The sequence below is a fragment of the Pan troglodytes genome, chromosome 16, assembly GCF_028858775.2.
Source record: "Pan troglodytes isolate AG18354 chromosome 16, NHGRI_mPanTro3-v2.0_pri, whole genome shotgun sequence".
In the NCBI taxonomy this organism is placed as follows: domain Eukaryota; kingdom Metazoa; phylum Chordata; class Mammalia; order Primates; family Hominidae; genus Pan; species Pan troglodytes.
The window spans coordinates 47,496,493-47,518,343 of record NC_072414.2 but is presented as its reverse complement, the minus strand read 5'-3'; the positions used below and the strand labels follow the sequence as shown (position 1 = coordinate 47,518,343).

At 42.1% G+C, this 21,851-nt stretch overlaps 1 protein-coding gene across 9 annotated transcripts in view; it reads left to right on the top strand.

Moving 5' to 3' along the window:
• The first annotated feature begins 2,735 nt into the window (after positions 1 to 2,735).
• Positions 2,736 to 21,851, top strand: part of DNAAF4 (dynein axonemal assembly factor 4) — an 86,690-nt gene continuing 67,574 nt past the window's right edge. For 5 of the 9 annotated variants that reach the window (XR_674497.5, XR_674496.5, XM_009428982.5 and 2 more), the window contains exons 1-3: positions 2,736 to 3,113; positions 3,461 to 3,608; positions 10,244 to 10,377. Coding sequence is in view for 7 of the 9 variants with exons in the window: in XM_009428982.5 (XP_009427257.1) it covers positions 2,991 to 3,113; positions 3,461 to 3,608; positions 10,244 to 10,377 (405 nt within the window). In the remaining 2 variants the exon portion in view is untranslated. Of the gene's footprint in view, positions 3,114 to 3,460; positions 3,609 to 8,640; positions 8,764 to 10,243; positions 10,378 to 21,851 lie in introns of those variants that run through there. The other 4 variants (XM_016927028.4, NM_001009083.3, XM_063793989.1 and 1 more) reach the window with 4 other exon arrangements.

Here is a 21,851-nt window from a genome sequence, read left to right as displayed (position 1 = left end):
GGGAGGCCGAGGTGGGCGGATCATGAGGTCAGGAGATCGAGACCATCTTGGCCAACACGGTGAAACCCCGTCCCTACTAAAAATACAAAAATTAGCTGGGCTTCGTGGTGCATGCCCATAGTCCCAGCTACTCAGGAGGCTGAGGCAGGAGAATCGCTTGAACCCCGGAGGTGGAGGTTGCAGTGAGCCGAGATCGCGCCACTGCACTCCAGCCTGGTGACAGAGTGAGACTCCGTCTGAAAAAACAACAACAAAAAAATCCTTTCTTACTCCAATATCATACAGGTATTTTTTTTTAAGTTTCCAATTTTTTTTTTTTTTTTTGAGACTCAGTTTCACTCTTGTTGCTCAGGCTGGAGTGCAATGGCACGCTCTCAGCTCATGGCAACCTCTGCCTCCTGGGTTCAAGCAATTCTCCTGCCTCAGCCTCCCGAGTAGCTGGGATTACAGACATGTGCCACCATGCCTGGCTAATTTTGTATTTTTAGTAGAAACGAGCTTTCTCTATGTTCGTCAGGCTGGTCTTGAACTCCCGACCTCAGGTGATCCGCCCACCTCGGCCTTCCAAAGTGCTGGGATTACAGGCATGAGCCACCACGCCTGGCCAACTTGACAAGTTTTTAAGGTATAATTCATTCAGAGTCTAAAAGTTTAGTAGGATCATGGTAGTCAGGAGAATAATTTCACTGCAGAGGTGTGTATGTGTTTAGCAAAGTGATTGCTAACAGATTTTCCTGAAATCCCCGACAGCACAAAGTATCCTTTACATTATTATCTTTCATGCATATAAAATCTCACATATTTCTGTATAGTGGGAGAACCTGGACTTTAACATTTTATATGAAAGAAATGCATAAACCCTGTCTTTAGAAGATAATGTAAGATTTGGAAACAATATGGTAAAAGTAGGAATAGAACAAAAGCGGGAAAATGACAAAAGAAATTAAAAAAAAAAAGTCCATGGGATTCGTGGGTTTCTCAGCTTAAAGGGACAAGGGAAAGCAAGTCTAGGATGACTCCCAGTATTCAAAGTTACCAGAAGCTTGAGATGATGAACTGCTAAGGTAGTGAGGGTGCCCTATTTTGGGGAAAAGATGGTTTTCTCTTCAAGTCTGTTGCTCCTTATCTTTCCTCAATGAATGTCTAAGGAGCATTGAAATTTGTGTGAAAGAAAGGCTTCCAAAAGTAAATAAGTTTAAAATCCAGGGTTTTGTATTATACTTTCAGATTTCCACAAAGGCCCAGTTTCTCTGTTTTTTTTGTTTTGTTTTGTTTTTTTAAAGTTCAAAAAAGTTGAAAATCAAAAGCCCCAAGTGGGAAGTAATTTGTGTGTATCTAAATATTGTATACATTCACTGTTTTATCCCAGCAATTTATAAACTGGGTGTACAGAAAGCAGCCTGGAGCAAAAACATTGTAATGGGAGTTAAGAGATCAGGATTTTAATGATGGTCTGCTACTAATCTATACGAAAATGGTTTGTGTATAGGTTTCAGATTCCTTAAATATGTAGAATAAGACTACATAATCTTCAAGCTTCTCTGCAGCACTTAAGTTCAGATTCTACTTAAGCACTTACGGAATGTGTCAGTGTAATTCCAATTTACCCTATTCCAGATTTGTAGCAAAGCATTTGTCAGATGAATCATAGGGTCGTTTCTCCTCAGTTTTCAAACTTTGGAGCAAAACCTATATAGGTGCTTTTGGCGGCCTTACAGTTAATAGGATTTGCAGGATACAATAGTTTTAGACAAGCTCCTGGTATGTGTTGTGAACAAACGTTTTCTGAAGAGGAATTTGGAGCAAAGCAACTATTTCAGGGAACAGTTTGCAAACTGGGGAGTTGAAGCCTTAGGTGTAAAACAAAGGTGCATTCCAGAGAACAAAGGGAGGGTTTGGGTTTTACAGCAAAAGTTTCTGCCCAGGTTCCCAGTCAGGTTCGTTTATACAAATGAAGGATTGAACCGCACTTAGTTCTGATTGGTTGATACAGCTGAGCCCTGATTGGTTGAGGCAGGTGAGCCCTATAAGACCCAACACTCAACAGAGGTGTGGGTTTGGGGAGAACGCAGAGTCCATGTGTGACCTCTAGTAGGTAAATGACCACGTGTCTCTATTTTAAATTTAGACCCAGTTAGCCACTCTGGATGTTGACGGATTGGCTCTTTCAGGTTCACATTTGCTCACAGTCTGTATGACCAAGAAATTTGCAAAACAGAACAACTAGCGCTAACTCTTAATAGCCTCAGTCAGAATAAACAGACAAGACACTGCACCAAGGGCGTATGGGCATTGCAGCTGCTCCTCATGGGCTGCTTTCCCGAGCCTTATGCCCACAGCCCTCCTTAGCATTATCGCATTATGAGGCTGGAAGTGCTTTTTTCTTTCTTTCTTTCTTTTTCTTTTCTTTTTTTTTTGAGACGGAGTTTCGCTCTTGTTTCCCAGGCTGGAGTGCAATGGCGCGATTTCGGCTCACTGCGACCCCTGCCTCCCGGGTTCAAGCGATTCTGCTGCCTCAGCCTCCAGAGTAGCTGAGATTACAGGCATGCACCACCACGCCCGGCTAATTTTGTATTTTTAGTAGAGGCGGGGTTTCTCCATATTGGTCAGGCTGGTCTCGAACTCCCAACCTCAGGTGATCCGCCCGCCTCGGCCTCCCAAAGTTCTGGGATTACAGGCGTGAGCCAGCGCGCCCGACCCACGGAGTGCTTTTTTTTTTTTTTTTTCTCAAGCAGAGGGTATGGGCCTACTTCTTTGAACATTCGCTCAGATCGTAAGGTAACCCCAAGAATCGGCATCACTCTCTGGTCTGGGCGCCTGGATAGTCACGCATGGAGTCCGCGAGGTGGTGGCGCCGGAGCACGCTGGGAACGCCGGGCTCCCGGCCGGCCTGACCCGGAAGGGCTGGCGCATGGTAACCCCAGCTTCCCTAGCAACCAAGCAGGCGCAAGAAGCAACCAGCCGCGCTATCCGCTCCCGTTGCTACCGGAATGCCCCTTCAGGTTAGCGATTACAGCTGGCAGCAGACGAAGACTGCCGTCTTTCTGTCTCTGCCCCTCAAAGGCGTGTGCGTCAGAGACACGGACGTGTTCTGCACGGAAAACTATCTGAAGGTAAGAATGCAAGTCTTGCCTGCCGGTCTCCGGGGGTGTGGTCCGAAGCTTCTGCAAGAGCGCAGCTGGGCACGAGCAACAGGCTCATCTTTGCAGATAAACGTCCTAAATTTTTAATCCTATTAAAAAAATGAATCCCATACAGGTAACACACCATCTGTAGGCAGATAATCAGATCAGAGACTACTTTTATCCAGGGCTTCCTCATATGCCTTGCTAATCTTTCACTACCTGGCATAAATTTAGTGGGCCTTTTAGAAAGTTATTTTACCTTTTTCACGTGTTTCTTAATACGCGTGCTTAATTTGTGTAATTAACTTAGTTTCTGTTTTCACCCTTCTGCATAGGTCAACTTTCCTCCATTTTTATTTGAGGCATTTCTTTATGCTCCCATAGACGATGAGAGCAGCAAAGCAAAGATTGGGAATGACACCATTGTCTTCACCTTGTATAAAAAAGAAGCGGCCATGTGGGAGACCCTTTCTGTGACGGGTGGTAAGTTCTTTATTAAAAGATGTTCATCTGGTTGTACCTTTTCGGTTTCAGACCTTTTAAAAAATTTTATTTTGAAGCACCTATATTGTGTAGGGGAAGATAGATTTTTTTTTTTAAGAGTCTTGCTCTGTCGCCCAGGCTGGAGTGCAGTGACATGATCTCGGCTTACTGCAACCTCTGCCCCCGGGGTTCAAGGGATTCTCCTACCTCACCCTCTCAAGTAGCTGGGATTATAGGTGTCCGCCACCACCCCCGGCTAAATTTTTTTGTATTTTTAGTAGAGCGTTTTGCCATGTTGGCCAGGCTGGTCTCACACTCCTGACCGGTCATTAAGTGATCCACCCGCCTTGACCTCCCAAAGTGCTGGGATTACGGGTGCGAGCCACCACACCCGGCCAGATAGACTTTCCTTTTACTCTCCAAGGTTCAATAGCTGGGTCTATAAAATAAACTAACAACAGAAGGATTGACAGAAGAAAATGTATAGAAATTTATGAATTTTTAATATTAGTGCTTGAGGGCATCACAGGGAAAAAAGTGAATACCCCCCAAGCGGTGAGATTTGAGAGCTTAGGGACTGTCTTAATAGGGGAAGGGGGAGGGGATGTAGGCCGCTTAGAACAGGAAATGATTTTTAGGAAAGATGAATGGATCCTTAGAAGAATAGATAGGAAATGTGATAGTTTTTAAGAAAATTTGTCAGAGTGTGGTGTTGACTTGTAGTTTCCTTTTCTGGGAGAATAGTCAATATTCCCTGGTTAATGAAACTCCAGGGGAAGAGATTTATGACACTTGGGTTCCTTTGGAAAATCTGTTTTTAGGCAGATAAGAGGAGTTGGGACAAAACCTCTCCCTGCATTTGCTGCTTTCAAGTGCCTTTAACTCAAAATGATCGCTATATGAAAGCAGCATATTTTGGGGTGGCATATCCTGAACTCATTCAATTGCTGTTTTAGAAAAAAAAAAAGGCTTATGAGCCTGATTTAAGTGATACAGTGCTTCAGCAGCCATTTAAATAAACCTAAAGGCTGAATTAGTCAAAGTTAGAGCACATTAAGCAGAAGATGTGGGCTCATATCTTAAGGATAAGCCCTCCTGATATATAGCCTTTATTGAGTACTTAACTTTGCATTAGGTGTTAACATGCCTGTAATTCCATGAAACAACCTGTCACTTAGGTATTATTACCCTTTTTTTTTTTACAGGGGAGGCTACTGACATATGGAAAGTTTGAGTAATTGGCAAAATCACACAGCTACTGACTGGCAGCCTGGAACTGGAGCCTTAGCAGTTTCACTCTAGAGCAGATGTTCCCAACCCTGGCTACATATTTGAATCAGCTGTGGAATTTTAAAATAATACTCTAATCCAGTGAAATCAGTTTCTGGGAATAGGACTCAGGTGTTGGAAGTTTTTGAAAAGCTTTCCAGGAATTATAATGTGCAGCCAAAGTTGAAATCCCCAGTTGTTGTTTGTTTGTTTTGAGAGACAGAGTCTCGCTCAGTCACCCAGGCTGGAGTGCAGTGGTGCGATCTCGGCTCACTGCAACCTCCGCCTCCCTAGGTTTAAGTGATTCTTCAGCCTCAGCCTCCCAAGTAGCTGGGACTACAGGCACGTGCCACCACGTCCAGCTAATTTTTGTATTTTTTAGTAGAGACAAGGTTTCACTATATGTTGGCCAGGCTGGTCTCAAACTCCTGACCTCAAGTGATCCACCCGCCTTGGCCTCCTGAAGTGCCGGGATTACAGCCATGAGCCACCGCGACCGGCCTGACATCCCCAGTTTTAAAGCTAGTTCTCTGTAGTCTTACTAAGCTAGTTGTCAGTACTTTGTACTAATACCAAGAGCAGCTTCCATAGTCAGTAATTGTCCTCTACTGCTTTAGCCCTGTTTTCCTCCTTCCTTCTTTAGTTGTCATGTTTTCTAATACTTTATGTTTACTGCCTGGAATTTATTTTTTTTAATTTTGAGTTTTTTAAGAGATAGAATCTCACTCTATCACCAACGCTGGAGTGCGGTTGGTGTTACCATAGCTCATTGTAACCTCAAACTCCTAGGTTCCAGCAATTCTCCTGCCTCGACCTCCTGAGTAGCAGGGACTACAGGTGTGCACCAAAACACCTAGGTCATTATTTTTATTTTTGTAGAGACAGGGTCTCACTATGTTGCCGATAGGTCTTGAACTCCTAGGCTCAAGTGATCCTCCCACTTTGGCCTCCCAAATGCTGGGATTTCAGGCGTGAGCCACTGCACCCAGACTACTGCCTGGAATTTCTTTTAAGCCTTTGGCATTAAGCCTTGAATATGGACTCTTGAGGGTAGAAAGAGTTGCAACCATTCTTTCTATCAAGGCTTTCTTGGTATCTTGTAGTGGAATTTAATTTTTAATTTCCAAGACCAAGGTAGAATTTATTTTTCTAAGATCGGGTATTCAGCTCAGAGAATACTGGTTAAGGTAGGTTAACATAGCCAGTTTACTTAATTTTTTTTTTTTTTTTTTAGTGAGCCCCAGACTACCTAAAGAGTTTTAAAGAATCAGGTTCCTGTTTTTTGACCTCTTACTTCCTCTGTGACTCAGTAAGTCTATGTTGGGGCCTGAGGATGTCATAAAACACACCCAGTCTGTTTTGACTTCTTACCTAAAATTGAATGTACATTTATTTTGACTCTTGTAAATTAACTTTTTCTGTAAAGGACCAGATGGTATTTTAGACTTCGCAGGCCATATGGTCTCTGTCATATCTATTCAGCTCTGCCATTGTAGCACAAAAGTAGCCACAGGTGATTCATATTTATGGACAATGAAATTTGAATTTCATCTAATTTTTAAATGCCACAAAATGTTATTTTGATTTTTTTCATCCATTTAAAAATGTAAAAATTATTCAAGGCTTGTGGGCTGAGGGGAAACAGGTAGCAGGTCGGATTTGGCCCATGGGTCATAGTTTGCCAACCTCTGATTTAGACAAATCAAAACAGTCTTAAAACTGACTTAAGCTGAGCGCAGTGGCTCATGCTTGTAATCCCATCACTTTGGGAGGCCGAGGCAGGTGAATCACCTGAGGTCAGGAGTTTGAGACCAGCCTGGCCAACATGGTGAAACCCTGTCTCTACTAAAAATACAAAAATTAGTCGGGCGTGGTAGTGGATGCCTGTAGTCCCAGCTACTTGGGAGGCTGATGCAGGAGAATCGCTTGAACCCGGGTGGTGGAGGTTGCAGTGAGCTGAGATCTCACCACTGCACTCCAGCCTGGGCAACAGAGCGAGACTCCATCTCAAAAAAAATAAAAAATAAAAAACCACTAATTTATATCACAATGAACATTGATTCTACTTCAGAAACCAGGTTTGAGATTCCTTTAGAAATCAAACTCAGTTTGCCGGGCGCGGTGGCTCACGCCTGTAATCCCAGCACTTTGGTAGGCCGAGGCGGGCTGATCATCTGAGGTTGGGAGTCCGAGACCAGCCTAACCAACATGGAGAAACCCCGTCTCTACTAAAAATACAAAATTAGCCGGGCATGGTGGCGCATACCTGCAATCCCAACTGCTCAGGAGGCTGAGGCAGGAGAATCACTTTAACCCGGGAGGCGGAGGTTGCGGTGAGCCGAGATTGTGCCATTGCACTTCAGCCTGGGCAACAAGAGCGAAACTCGGTCTCAAAAAAAAAAAACAAGAAAGAAATCAAACTCAGTTTTGCCAGGTACAGTGGCTCATGCCTAAAGTAATCTCAGCACTTTAGGAGGCCAAGGTGGGAGGATCATTTGAGCCCAGGAATTCAAGACCAGCCTGGGCAACATAGGGAGACTTCACCTCTATTAAAAAAAAAAAAATTAGCCGGGCATAGTGGCATGTGCCTTATAGTCCCAGCTACTTGGGAGGCTGAGGTTGGAGGATCACTTGAGCCCAAGAGGTGGAGGCTGCATTAAGCCATGCTCATAATGCTGCACTCCAACCTGGGTGACAGTATGTGATCCTCTCTCAAAAAAAAGAAATCAAACTCAATTTTACTTGCAATTCAGTGGGATTATTTATTTAACCATTTTTTTTCACATAAAATATTGTGGAACTCCAGTTTATACACGTAGACTGTCTACCTCATTATTCAAACTCTAATTTTTCTCATTTTTTCTGGAAATTCCTTCTTGATACACTCTTTATTTCTATTAGACATGGAGTATTTCATTTGGGAAGTTAATGTTCTTCCAGTTATTTCTGCCGCTGAAGCTGACTTAGCTGTCTACCTTCCTGTTTTTAAACAGGAGGAGAGATGAGAAGAGGCTTCAGACCTAATTTCAGTCCTAGTTCTTAGCCAAGATCTTAGATGAATAAAATTACACACTTTTACTTACCTCTAACTGATATTTAACATTCTCTTCAATTGTGAAGATAGGCAACAAACAATAGTAGTATCTTAGTCTGTTTGGGTACTATAACAAAATACCATCAACTGAGAAGCTTATAAACAACAGAAATTTATTTCTCACAGTCCTGTAGGCTGGGAAGTCCAGATCAAGGTCCTGGCAGGTTTGGTATGCGGTGAGGGCTCCCTTTCCTGTAGATGGCACCGTACTGTGTCCTCACATGGTGGAAGGGGCAAGTCTGCTTTCTGGGGCCTTCTGTATAAGGACATTACCTCCCAAAAGGCCTCACCTCCAAATAACATCACATTAAGGGTTGGGATTTTAACATAAGAGTTTTAGGGAGACATAAACATTCAGACCATAGCAAGTAGTATCAACAAAAACAAAAGTATGTTTATATCAGAGATACCTCTTTTATACTCTGCTTTGAAATTACAATATTAGACTTGTTGCTATATATTAATGCATTAATAAAGAAGCACATAACCGTGTATCACAATTTGGCCGTCCGCAGTGGCTCACGCCTGTAATCCCAGCACTTTGGGAGGCCGAGGCGGGCGGATCACAAGGTCGGGAGATCAAGACCATCCTGGCCAACATGGTGAAACCCCGTCTGTACTAAAAATATAAAAATTAGGTGGGCGTGGTGATGCCCACCCGTAGTCCCGGCTACTTGGGAGGCTGAGGCAGGAAAATTGCTTGAACCCAGGAGGCGGGGGTTGCAGTGAGCTGAGATCGGACCATGGCACTCCAGCCTGGCAACAGAGCAAGACTCCGGCTCAAAAACAAAAGTATATCACAATTTTATTTCTTAATGTTTTATAAGTGTTTTGATATAACTGAGTTTCTTTGTAGACCTGTATATTTTATTTCATACATTTTAAAACATTGTGAAAGGATTTATAAGGATTCACTACTCTGCCAAGGTGTCTGCTGCACAAAAAAGGTTAAGAACCCATGCCTGGGGTATGATTCATCCCTCTACCCACCCCTTATCTACTCTCCCCTACTTTGCCTTCCCCTCAAGTTTTGTCCTCTCCCCTTCTGTTTTTTTTTTTCTGCTTAAAGGCTAGATCTTTTCCCTCAGGCTCTGATCCTTCCCTTTGTAAGATAATTTACCCATTAACGGATCGCAGCCTGCAGTTTGTGAAACATTGGGCCACATCAAATATAAAGATAACTGTGAGATCTTGCGGGGTGGCTCATGCCTGTAATTCCAGCACTTTGGGAGGCCAAGGTAGGAGCATCGCTTGAGCCCAGGAGTTCAAGACCAGCCTGGGCAATATAGTGAGACCTCGTCTCTACATAAAATTTAAAAATTAGCCAGATATGGTGGCACACACCTGTAGTCCCAGCTACTCATGAAGCTGAGGTAGGAGGATTGCTTGAGCCCAGGAGGTTAAGGTTGCAGTAAGCTGTGATTGCTTAACTGCACTCCAGCCTGGGTGACAGAGAGAGACCTCGTCTCAGGAAAACAAACAAACAAGCTGTGAATGGTAAGGTTTTATATATATTTATATATATTATATAAAATATAATATATATAAATACATATATAAACTTACCTATTATATTATTATATAATAATATATATTATATATTATATTAAATATTATATATTATATTATATATTATATATTATATTATATATAATTAATATATATTATATTATATATTATATATTATATATAATTAATATATATTATATTATATATAATTAATATATATTATATATAATTAATATTATATATATTATATTATATATAATTAATATATATTATATTATATATAATTAATATTATATATATTATATTATATATAATTAATATTATATATAATATATTATAAATATTATGTATATAATATATAATATATATAATATATAATATATTATATAAATGATGATTTATTGTGATCAGGTTTATAAGCAAATAGCCCTAGTTTCTTAACAGAGAAGGAAGAGGATAAATGTGTCCTTGCGCCTTCATCCTCACCCTCTCCCTCTCATTACCTGCCTCTTGTGTCCCTCCCCCATCCCTTCTTCTTCCTCTCCACCCCCTTCATTCTCTAGTCATTGATTATTATTACAGTTAGTTGCTTACCTTTTAACATTAGCTTCTTGGCCAGTTTAATATTGAAAAATATTTTCCATGTTCCTTGTGAAGTTGGGTACAAAGAAATCTCATCCTGGGTCAGTTTATTTAAGTAGTTTTCTCATAAGTAAAGCAAATTTGTCATAGTTCTAATTTAGCAATATTCTGTACATTTTAGTTGACAAAGAGATGATGCAAAGAATTAGAGAAAAATCTATTTTACAAGCACAAGAGAGAGCAAAAGAAGCTACAGAAGCAAAAGCTGCAGCAAAGCGGGAAGATCAAAAATATGCACTAAGTGTCATGATGAAGGTAAGTTGTAGAATGACAGGCAAGTCCTCTAAAGAGATAATAGTAGACTATGTGAGGATAGTGAGTTCCAGCTGCTGGACTTCCTCAGCATTTTCTTCATACTTTGTTTAGAGGACTTACTGTGTTATATAGGCTGTCTGCTATTTATATGTGTGTGTTTTTTTTTTCTTGAGACCGAGTCTCACTCTGTTGCCCAGGCTGGAGTGCAGTGCGGTGATCTGGACTCACTGCAAGCTCCACTTCCCAGGTGCACGCCATTCTCCTGCCTCAGCCTCCTGAGTAGCTGGGACTACAGTCACCTGCCACCATGCCAGGCTAATTTTTTTGTGTTTTTAGTAGAGACAGGGTTTCACCGTGTTAGCCGGGATGGTCTCGATCTCATGACCTCGTGATCTGCCCGTCTCGGCCTCCCAAAGTGCTGGGATTAGAGGCATGAGCCACCGTGCCCTGCCCATATTTGTTCTTGAAATCTGAATGAAAGTCAAAGGTGTAAAAGTTGGACAATTGTTTCAGGGAGAGGGTTCTATTTCTAGGGGAGTAAAAATAAAGTTTCAATGGTGCAAGTGTTTTACTTCTTTTTAAATCTTGGAATAACAGATATGATTTTAAAACAAGAAAAGCATATTTAAAACATTGTCAAATTTTTTTTAACTGTTAAGGGTTTTAAGTGAAAGTTTTAATCAGCAATATATTTTTTGAGAAACAATTCACATTCCATATAATTTACCCATTTAAAGTGTACAATTTAATAGTTTTTAGTACATTCAGAGTTGTGTAACCATTACTACAGTCAATTTTAGAACATTTTCATCACCCCCCAAAAAGCACCAATACCCCTTAGCAGCCACTCCCCATTTCCCCTAACACTTAGTCCTAGGCAACTGCTTATCTATTTCCTGTCTCAATAGATTTATCTATTTTGAGTAATTTTTACAAAAAAATTCTTATCTCAGGCCGAGCGCAGTGGCTCATGCCTGTAATCCCAGCACTTTGGGAGGCCAAGGCGGATGGATCATGAGGTCAGGAGTTCAACACCAGCCTGGCCAACATAGTGAAACCCTGTCTCTACTAAAAATACAAAAATCAGCCGCGCGTGGTGGTGGGCACCTGTAATCCCAGCTACTCGGTAGGCTGAGGCAGGAAAATCCCTTGAACCCAGGAGGTGGAGGTTGCAGTGAGCAGAGATTGCGCCACTGCACTCCAGCCTGGGCGACAGAGTGAGACGCCGTCTCAAAAAAAAAAAAAAAAACTTCTTATCTCAAATTCCCATTTTGACATGTTGAAGTGACTAAGGAATCTATAATATGCATTATTTAAGATTTTTATGGACCCATGACTGTTTTTTGGATTTTCATAACTTGCATTGTTTTCTATTATCAACAGTTCATGATTCCAAAGATTTCTCCACTTTTTTTTATCACTTCCACTTAACTTTTTTTTTGAAATGGAGTCTGGCTCTGTTGCCCAGGCTGGAGTGCGGTGGTGAGATCTCAGCTCACTGCAACCTCTGCCACTCGGGTTCAAGAGATTCTCATGCCTCAGTCTCCTGAGTAGCTAGGACTACAGATGTGCACCACGCCTGGCTAATTTTTTATATTTTTAGTAGAGACAGGGCTTCACCATATTGGCCAGGCTGGTCTCGAGCTCCTGACCTCAAGTGATTCACCCGCCTTGGCCTCCCAAAGTGTTGGGATTACAGGCATGAGTCACCACTCTGAGCCATATACTTTGTCTTTTACTTAATAATTGAACTGGTCAAAGATTCCTGCCTTTAGCATACTTAATTCCATCTTTTCTTTATTGTATGATCACAGCTGTTGGCCTTTTGATTTTATCATTTTCATGAATTTAAAAAAATTAATATTGAATTTGTGGCAATAGATAAATATTCACTGAAATAATAAAACAGTTAAATAATAGCACACTTACTGCTGTATTGGTATGTCAAAACAGAACAGTTGACCAGCAGGAAGCACCACTATGTTGTACCTTGAAGGTTTTTTTTTTTTTTTTTTTTTGAGATGGAGTCTCGCTCAGTCGCCCAGGCTGGAGTGCAGCGGCACAATCTCAGCTCACTGCAAGTTCTGCCTCCCGGGGGTTCACGGCATTCTTCTGCCTCAGCCTCCCGAATAGGTGGGACTACAGGTGCCCGCCACTATGCCTGGCTAATTTTTTTGTGTTTTTAGTAGAGACAGGGTTTCACTGTGTTAGCCAGGATGGTCTCGCTCTCCTAACCTCGTGATCTGCCCATCTCGGCTTCCCAAAGTGCTGGGATTACAGGTGTGAGCTGCTGCACCCAGCTGAAGTTTTCAATTTACTAATGTATGAAAGCTTGACTTTGGTATTTGGAAAGGTGATTTAGAGGAATTAATATATACAATATGAAGATATGGGTTATATTAAGAGGACAGAACCTACAAAAGCCAGTATCCTGTTCCACAAATCGTGTTTTCTCTCTTCCCTCAGTAGTGTTGAGAGTTGGGGGTATGTTTTGTTTCATCCTTATTATAGCCCTTATCAAGTAAATTGGTGCTCAAACATTTGAATAAATTAATATGAATGCGTTACTCTAGTACTACGTACCCGTAGCAAACGTCTACTTTGGTGAATTAGCTGAAGCTATTTTCACTCTGTGCAATCCTAGACACTGTTAAGAAAAGAACTTCGATGATCCAGTAAGAGCAAATAGTAACAAAAGGCAACATATTGTTAGCTTAAGTTAGCATAAATTAATTTAAAACTTGAAGGACATCTACCAAAAATAAGTGGTTTTTAAGTAGTAACCTTTTAAAAAATAATTAGTGGGGCTGTGTCAATTCGCTATACTGTGTGTACAGGTATTATTCTGCTTGGGCTACCCTAACAAAATGCTGTTTAACAGAAATTTATTTTCTCATAGATCAAGGTCTGGTAGGGTCTCTTTCTGGTTAGACTCTCTGTTTTTGGGGCCTTCCTGCTGCGCTCTTATGCAGCAAAAAAAAAAAAAAAGAAAAAGAAAAAGATTGGTATTTCATCCTGAGAGTATGGTCAAGGAATCCAAAGCAGTATTGTTTGTGCTGAATCCTGGAAAATGAATCACAATTAGGTTCCTGGTGGCAAGAGAGGGAAAACCTCATTGCAGAAGTGCTTTTAAAGCCCCTGCTATGTCATATTTGCTAATGTACCATTAGCCAAATCAAGTCACATAGCCAAGTCCAGATTTAAAGATTGGAAAAATATACTATACTTCTTGGAAAGAGAGGTATAATGGGAAAATGACATTACAATTTGGATAGGTATATGAAAATAAGGCACACAAAGGAACATTTATTGGTCAGAAATAATATCCTAATGTGTCCGGAATTTATTCCCTCTGGTGGGTTCTTGGTCTCGCTGATTTCAAGAATGAAGCCGCATACCTCACGGTGTGTTACAGCTCTTAATGGTGGCGCGTCCGGAGTTGTTTGTTCCTCTCGGTAGGTTCATGGTCTTGCTGAGTTCAGGAATTAAGCTGCAGACCCTCACGGTGAGTGTTACAGCTCTTAAAGGTGGCGTGGACCCAAAGAGTGAGCAGCAGCAAGATTTATTATGAAGAGTGAAAGAACAAAGCTTCCACAGCATGGAAGGGGACCCGAGCGAGTTGCCGCTGCTGGCTGGGGTGGCCAGCTTTTATTCCCTTATTTGTCCCCGTCTATGTCCTGCTGATTGGTCCATTTTACAGAGTGCTGATTGGTCCATTTTACAGAGTGCTGATTGGTGCGTTTACAATTGTTAAGCTAAACACAGAGCACTGATTGGTGCGTTTTTCCAGAATGCTGATTGGCGCGTTTACAATCCTTTAGCTAGACACAGAGCACTGATTGGTGCATTTTTACAGAGTGCTGATTGGTGTGTTTACAATCCTTTAGCTAGACACAGAGCACTGATTGGTGCATTTTTACAGAGTGCTGATTGGTGCGTTTACAATCCTTTAGCTAGACAGGAAAAGTTCGCCAAGTCCCCACTTGACCCAGGAAGTCCAGCTGGCTTCACCTCTCACTAAGATTTTGAAAAATTTCTCAAAGGTAATAGAGAACTCTCTTAAGGGATTTTCAACAAAAGTGTAAAATTAGATGGGTTTGTCTTTTAGAAAGCTCATTCTGGCTAATGAGTTTGAAGAGGTTGCAGGGAGGAGGCAGAGTTTTTGTTAAGATGGAGAAATTTTGAGCATACTTATATGTTGAGGAAGGAAGCTAGTAAAGAGGGAAAGGTTAATAATACAATGAAGAGAGAAGATTGATGATGGAGCAGTTTTCTGGTGATATGGGGATATTTTATCATTTTTGCTAATTAAAAATAAACTTTTTTTTTTTTGAGACAGGGTCTGTTGCCCAGGCTGGAATGCGAAATGGCGCAATTACAGCTCACTACATTGACCTCGCAGGTTCGAGAGATCCTCCCACCTCAGCTTCCCAAGTAGCTAGGACTATAGGTGTATGCCACCACGCCCTGCTAATTTTTTTGTAGTTTTTGTAGAGATGGGGTCTAACTATGTTGCCCAGCAGGAACAAAGAATAGATATCTAAGGATCTGGAAAATTCTTAAGCACACAGATAATTAAAGGAATTTTTACTTTGCTTGGTAAAGAAGCAGGGTCGTCTGGGCATGGTGGCTCATGCCTGTAATCCCAGCACTTTGGAAGGCCGAGGCAGGTGGATCACCTGAAGTCAGGAGTTCAAGATCAGCCTGGTCAATATGGTGAAACCCTGTCTCTACTAAAAATACAAAAATTAGCTGGGCGTGGTGGCAGGCACTTGTAATCTCAGCTACTCTGGAGGTTGAGGCAGGAGAATGGCTTGAACCCAGGAAGCGGAGGTTGCAGTGAGCTGAGATCATGCCATTGCACTCCCGCCTGGGTAACAAAGAGTGAAACTTCATCTCCAAAAAAACCCAACCAACCAAGCAAACAAACAAACAGAAAAACGAGGCAGGGTCATCAACAGAAAGGAAGAGATTGAGGTGGAGGTATAGGGATGTGAGGTGATTAGTGGAAACTTGGAATACTGATGCCAGAGTCTTCCAAAATGTGCTTTTTTTTCCTCTTCGGTAATCTTGGCTGCTACTGCCTCTTTTTTTTTTTCTTTTTTGAGATGGAGTCTCGCTCTGTTGTCCAGGCTGGAGTGCAGTGGCGCAATCTTGGCTCACTGCAAGCTCTGCCTCCTGGGTTCATGCCATTCTCCTGCCTAAGTTTCCCGAGTAGCTGCGACTACAGGTGCCCGCCACCATGCCCATCTAATTTTGTGTATTTTTTGGTAGAGATGGGGTTTCACCGTGTTAGCCAGGATGGTCTCGATCTCCTGACCTCGTGATTTGCCTGCCTCGGCCTCCCAAAGTGCTGGGATTACAGGTGTGAGCCACTGCGTGCGGCCGCCTACTTTTCTTATCTTCTTCACTATTTTGTTCTGTACATTACCCACTTCTATCTTGAATTTTTTTTTTATCATTTCTTGTTTTTGTTTTGTTTTCCGCTTCAATGGAACTCTTTTTTCCAACTGATCTTTTAAACTGGATAGGTCAAATTTGAAGTGCATTTTTCTGCTGTGGTTTCTTAAAGTTGAAACCCAGAAACCTTAATCTTTGAAAGAGGTTTGCCTGATCATGCAGATAAGGTATGAGTTGCTAGTTGTCTATTTAATGCCATAGGACCTCGAAATGATCCTTATCAGTGAATACACATGCCCTGTTTATCACGGGCACGTATAACTAATGTACAAAAAGACCACGATGAACTGCTTTGCCATTTTATTCTATTTTATGATAATAACTTTCATGATTCTGGCATTTAAAAAATCCTCCCATCTTTCTTTTTTCTTTCATCTCATTCCTCTTCAATGTATGTCAGACTTTCTCAGCAGCCTGTCTTCCACTTTTACATGTTTTGTATTTTCTCCATAAACCCGTTCTTAGAGCTGTGTACTTTTGGTATCTCCTGTTCTGATGTCTTTGGCCAGTGTTTATTCATTTATGTGTTATTGGACACTTGGGTTGCTTCCACCCTTTGGCTAGTGTGAATAATGCCGCTATGAACATGCTGTGATGGTTAATACTGAGTGTCAACTGATTGGATTGAAGGATGCAAAGTATTGATCCTGGGTGTGTCTGTGAGGGTGTTGCCAAAGGAAATTAACATTTGAGTCAGTGGGCTGGGAAAGGCAGACCCACCCTTAATCTGGGTGGTCACCATTGAATTGGCTGCCAGCATGGCTAGTATATAAAGCAGGCAGAAAAATATGAAAAGACGAGACTGGCCTAGCCTCCCAGCCTACATCTTTTGCTCGTGCTGGGTGTTTCCTGCCCTCGAACATTGGACTTCAAATTCTTCAGTTTTGGAACTTGGACTGGTTCTCCTTGCTTCACAGCTTGCAGCAGGCCTATTGTGATACCTTGTGATTGTGTGAGTTAATACTTAATAAACTCCCCTTTATATATATCTATCTATACTATTAGTTAATGTCTCTCTAGAGAACCCTGACTAATATACACGAGTATAAAAATATCCCTTTGAAATCTTGCTTTCAATTGTTTTGGGCTTGTATCTAGAAGTGGATATAGCAGATCATATGGTAATGGTAATTCTATTTTATTTTATTTTTTTTCCTGAGACGGAGTCTCACTCTGTTGCCCAGGCTGGAGTGCAGTGGTGCGATCTCGGCTCACTGCAAGCTCTGCCTCCCAGGTTCAAGCCATTCTTCTGCCTCAGCCTCCCAAGTAGCTGGGACTACAGGTGCTCACCACCACGCCCGGCTAAATTTTTTTGTATTTTTGGTAGAGACAGGGTTTCACCATGTTAGCCAGGATGATCTCGATCTCCTGACCTCGTGATTCACCTGTCTCAGCCTCCCAAAGTGCTGGGATTACAGGCGTGAGCCACCGCGCCCGGCCTATTTTTAATTTTTTGAGGAATTGCCATACTGTATTCCATGGCATTTGGACCATTTTATGTTTTCATCACAGTGCGCAAGGGTTCCAGTTTCTCCCATTCTCACTAACACTTGTTATTTTGGTTTTTTGAGAATAGCCATCCTAATGGGCGTGAAGTGGTATCTCATTGTGGTTTTGATGTGCTCTTCAGTGCCATTTTAATTTGAACTATATCTCTGAAACCCACTCATTCCCTTTTTTCCTAAATCTTTGAGATATTGGTAAGTATAACATTTATTCTTGCTTGCTCTTTTCCTCTCTTCTCCCATTATTTGGCTTATGCTTTCTCTTAAAAAAAAAAAAAAAAAAAAGCTTTATTGGCTGGTTGTGATGGTGCATGCCTGTAATCCCAGCACTTTGGGAGGCTGAGCAGGTGTACTGCTTGAGGTCAGGAATCTGAGACCAGCCTGGCCCATCTCTACTAAAAATACAAAAAATTAGCTGTGTGTGGTGGTGTGCACTTGTAATCCCAGCTACTCAGGAGGCTGAGGCAGGAGAATCACTTGAACCCAGAAGACAGAGGTTGCAGTGGGCCAAGATTGTGCCACTGTATTCCAGCCTGGGCGACAGAGTGAGACTCCATTTCAAAAACAAAAACAAACCCCAGCTTTATTGAGATATAATTTATATACCATAAAGTTCATTCTTTTAAAGTGTAGAATTCATTGTTTCTTAGTATGTATACAAGTTATTCAGCCATCACCACTATGTAATTCTGGAACATTTCATAACCATAAAAAGAGACCTATTGGCCAGGCATGGTGGCTCACACCTGTAATCCCAGCACTTTGGGAGGCTGAGGGGGGCGGATCACAAGGTCAAGAGTTTGAGACCAGCCTGGCCAATACTGTGAATTCCCATCACTATTAAAAATACAAAAATTAGCCAGGTGTGGTGGTGTGCATCTGTAGTCCCAGCTACTCGGAAGGCTGAGGCAGGAGAATTGCTTGAACCTGGGAGGCAGAGGTTGCAGTGAGCCGAGATTGAGCCACTGCACTACAGCCTAGGCGACAGAGCAAGACTCTGTCTCAAAATAAATAAATAAATAAATAAATAAAGAGCCCTATTTTCATTAGCAGTCACTCCCTACTTTTCCCTCCACCATAGCCCCTGGAGGAGACGGAATCTACTCTCTGTTTCTGTAGATTTGTTTACTCTAGACATTTCACATACAGTGTGTGGTCTTTGGATATGATGCCCATCAGTCTTTATGGGAGGTTTTCTTTCACTTAGCATAATGTATATAGGGCTTATACATATTGTAGCATGTATAAGTTTTTCATTCCTTTTTATGGATGAATAATATGGCATAGTATGGATGGCACCACATTTTGTTTATCCATTCATCAGTTGGTGAAAATTTAGGTTCTCTTCACCTTTTGGCTATTACAAATAGTACTACTATGACCATTCATGTACTTCTAGTATTTAAGTATCTGTTTTTTATTTTGTTTTGTTTTGTTTTTGAGATGGAGTCTTGCTCTGTTGCCCAGGCTGGAGTGCAGTGGCGTGATCTCAGCTCACTGCAACCTCTGCCTCCTGGGTTCAAGCGATTCTCCTGCCTCAGCCTCCTGAGTAGCTGGGATTACAGGCAAGCACCACCATGCCCAGCTCGTTTTTTGTATTTTTTAGTAGAGAGGGGGTTTTGCCATGTTAGCCAGGCTGGTCTCTAACTCTTGACCTCAGGTGATCCCCCCACCTCGGCCTCCCAAAGTGCTGAGATTACATGCATGAGCCACCACGCCTGGCCTTGAGTGTCTGTTTTTAATTCTTTCTTGTATATACTTAGGAATAGAATTGCTGGGTCATTTGTAATTCTGTTTAGCTTTTTGGGGAATCATCAAATAGTTTTCCACAATGGCTATACTATTTTTCATTCCCACCAACAATGTATGATGATTCTAATTTTTTTACATCTTTGCCAACACTTCTGTTGTTGCCAGATGGAAAGTCTTGACTATGAGTTGTCCCAGTTCTTGGCACATTAAACAAAGAATTTAACAAAATGCACAAACAAAGCAATAAAAGAACAAAACAACGAAAGTGCAGGTTTATTGAAGCAAAAGTACACTCCACAGAGTGTAAGCGGGCTCAAGCAAGCAGCTCAAGAGCCCCGATTGCAATGTTCTTTCAGGTTTGTACTAAACTAAAAGAATTTGGTAGCATTCCTAGGTACCGTTTGGAGGCTTCCCATTGGTTGCACCCTACACAAATGAAGGCTTGGCCCATTACTAATCAGAGGCTGAAGTGAAGTCTTGGCCCATAACTAATTAGCAATAGGGGAGAGAGGGGGTTTTGTAGAGGGAGGGGCCTCTGGCCCTTGGCATGGAGAGGTGGGGTTTTTCTTTTGGCCCAATTCCAATAAGCCAGCTGCTAGTTGGCCTCAGGCTCCCTGTTCCAGACCCTGTTCTGCCTCATTTCCCCCTGAGAGACTTGATCCCAATAAATCTTTATGGGAGGCAGAGGAACTGATGGTCTGTCTTCTGTAATTGCTTCGTGCGGATTAGGGCAGAGTCCCTACATATTGGGGACCACTGAACTCTTGCCCTGCTCTGTCTAGTGGAGAGAGGGTGACTTCTTGAAGGCTAGGGCTGGCATCGTCACCTGGAACTGGCTAGAAGCCCTGCTGCATGATCATTTGACGCTTAATGTTCTCTAGGTGAGAAGAAATAAATCTGGTTACATGATTAAACAAAAATGGTCCAAAAATCAATGTAAGTATAATTATTAATAATGTGCTGGCTAGGGGAAGGAGCCATGAAACCCAGCTTAGTATCCTTGACCAGGGGCCCCATGACTTGGACAACTGTTGTCATATTTTAGAGGCCTGGTCAGCTAATTTTGGGGCAGCATCCCTTACTAATCCTGATTGGTTGATATGAAAACAGTGCTTTCCCTCTAGGAAAAGATATAAGCCACTGTTTTCAGCAGTTAGGAGATCCAGTCCCTGTATTAGTCCATTCTCACACTGCTAATGAAGACATACCCAAGATCGGGTAATTTATAAAGGAAAGAGGTTTCATTGAGTCACAGTTCCACATGGCTAAGGAGGCCTCAGGAAACTACCAATCATGGCAGAAGACACCTCTTAACAGGGTGGCAGGAGAGAGAATGAGCACCAGCAGGAGAAATGCCATAAAACCGTATAAAACCATTAGATCTTGCGAGACTCACTCATTATCATGAGAACAGCATGGGGGAAACTGCCCCCATGATTCAGTTACCTCCACTTGGTCCCACCCTTGACACGTGGGGATTATTACAATCCAAGGTGAGATTTGGGTGGGGATACAGAGCCAAACCTTATCAGTCCTCTTCTGTTTTGTAAAGTGACTGCCAAAGAGTCTACCTGATTTTGTAAGGCATACTTTGGGCAGTGTCTTCCAAGCCGTCTGAAAGCTCCTTGGACAAGCATTGGTAATAGGATAGAGAAGTTGGAAGCCCACTATTTCCTGTTTCTACGCCTGCAGTTATTTGTAACCCTACCTGAAAGGGTATGAGTTGGATGGCTTGTTTGTGCCTGATGGTTGCAGTTAAAGGTATAATGAGAGACTGGTTATTGGGAGCTATATTGATCTCGGGGGCCAAGTAAACAAGTGTGCAGTGCAAACAATTGGTTCCAGTCCATTTGGCTAGTAAACATAAGTAGGAACTAGTCCCACACAGGAAAAAGGCTGCTTGTTTTTCAAGACAAAAATTGTTCTCTATGATGAACATGTAGGTTAGCTTGTTGTTTTCCTTTTCCCAAGTGGTTAAGGTCCCTGCTACAGTGGCCCTGGTTAAAGGCTGGAGGGGGCCTTGGGTATCAGGGGAACCCACCCCCAGTATTTCAACGTAGGTTCTTTCTGTTTTCCATAAGTGTTGGCCAGCTGAGAAATAAAGAGAGACAGTATAAAGAGAGGAATTTTACAGCTGGGCCATCGGGGGTGACATCACATATCGGTACGACTGTGAGCCTGCTTGAGCCTCAAACCAGCAAGTTTTTATTAAGGGTTTCAAAAAGGGGGTGTAAGAACAGGGAGTAGATACAAAGATCATATGCTTCAAAGGGCAACAAGCAGAACTACTAATAAGGGTGTAACAAAGATCACATACTTCTGAGGGAACAGGACAAAGGGCAAAAGCAGAACTACTGACAAGGGTCCAGCAAAGATCACAAGGCAAAGGGCAAAAGCAGAACTACTGATAAGGGTCTATGTTCAGCAGTGCACATATTGTCTTGATAAACATCTTAAACAACAGAAAACAGGATTCAAGAGTAGAGAACTGGTTGGACCACAAATTTACGAGGGTGGAGTTTTCCCCCCACCCTAGTAAGCCTGAGGGTTCTGCAGGAGACCAGGGCGTATCTCAGTCCTTATCTCAACTGCACAAGACAGACATTCCCAGAGCCCAGAGCGGGCATTTATAGACCTCCGCCTAGGAACACATTCCTTTCCCAGGGTATTAATATTAATATTCCTTGCTAGGAAAAGAATTTAGCGATATGTCTCCTACTTGCACGTCCATTTATAGGCTCTCTGCAAGAAGAAAAA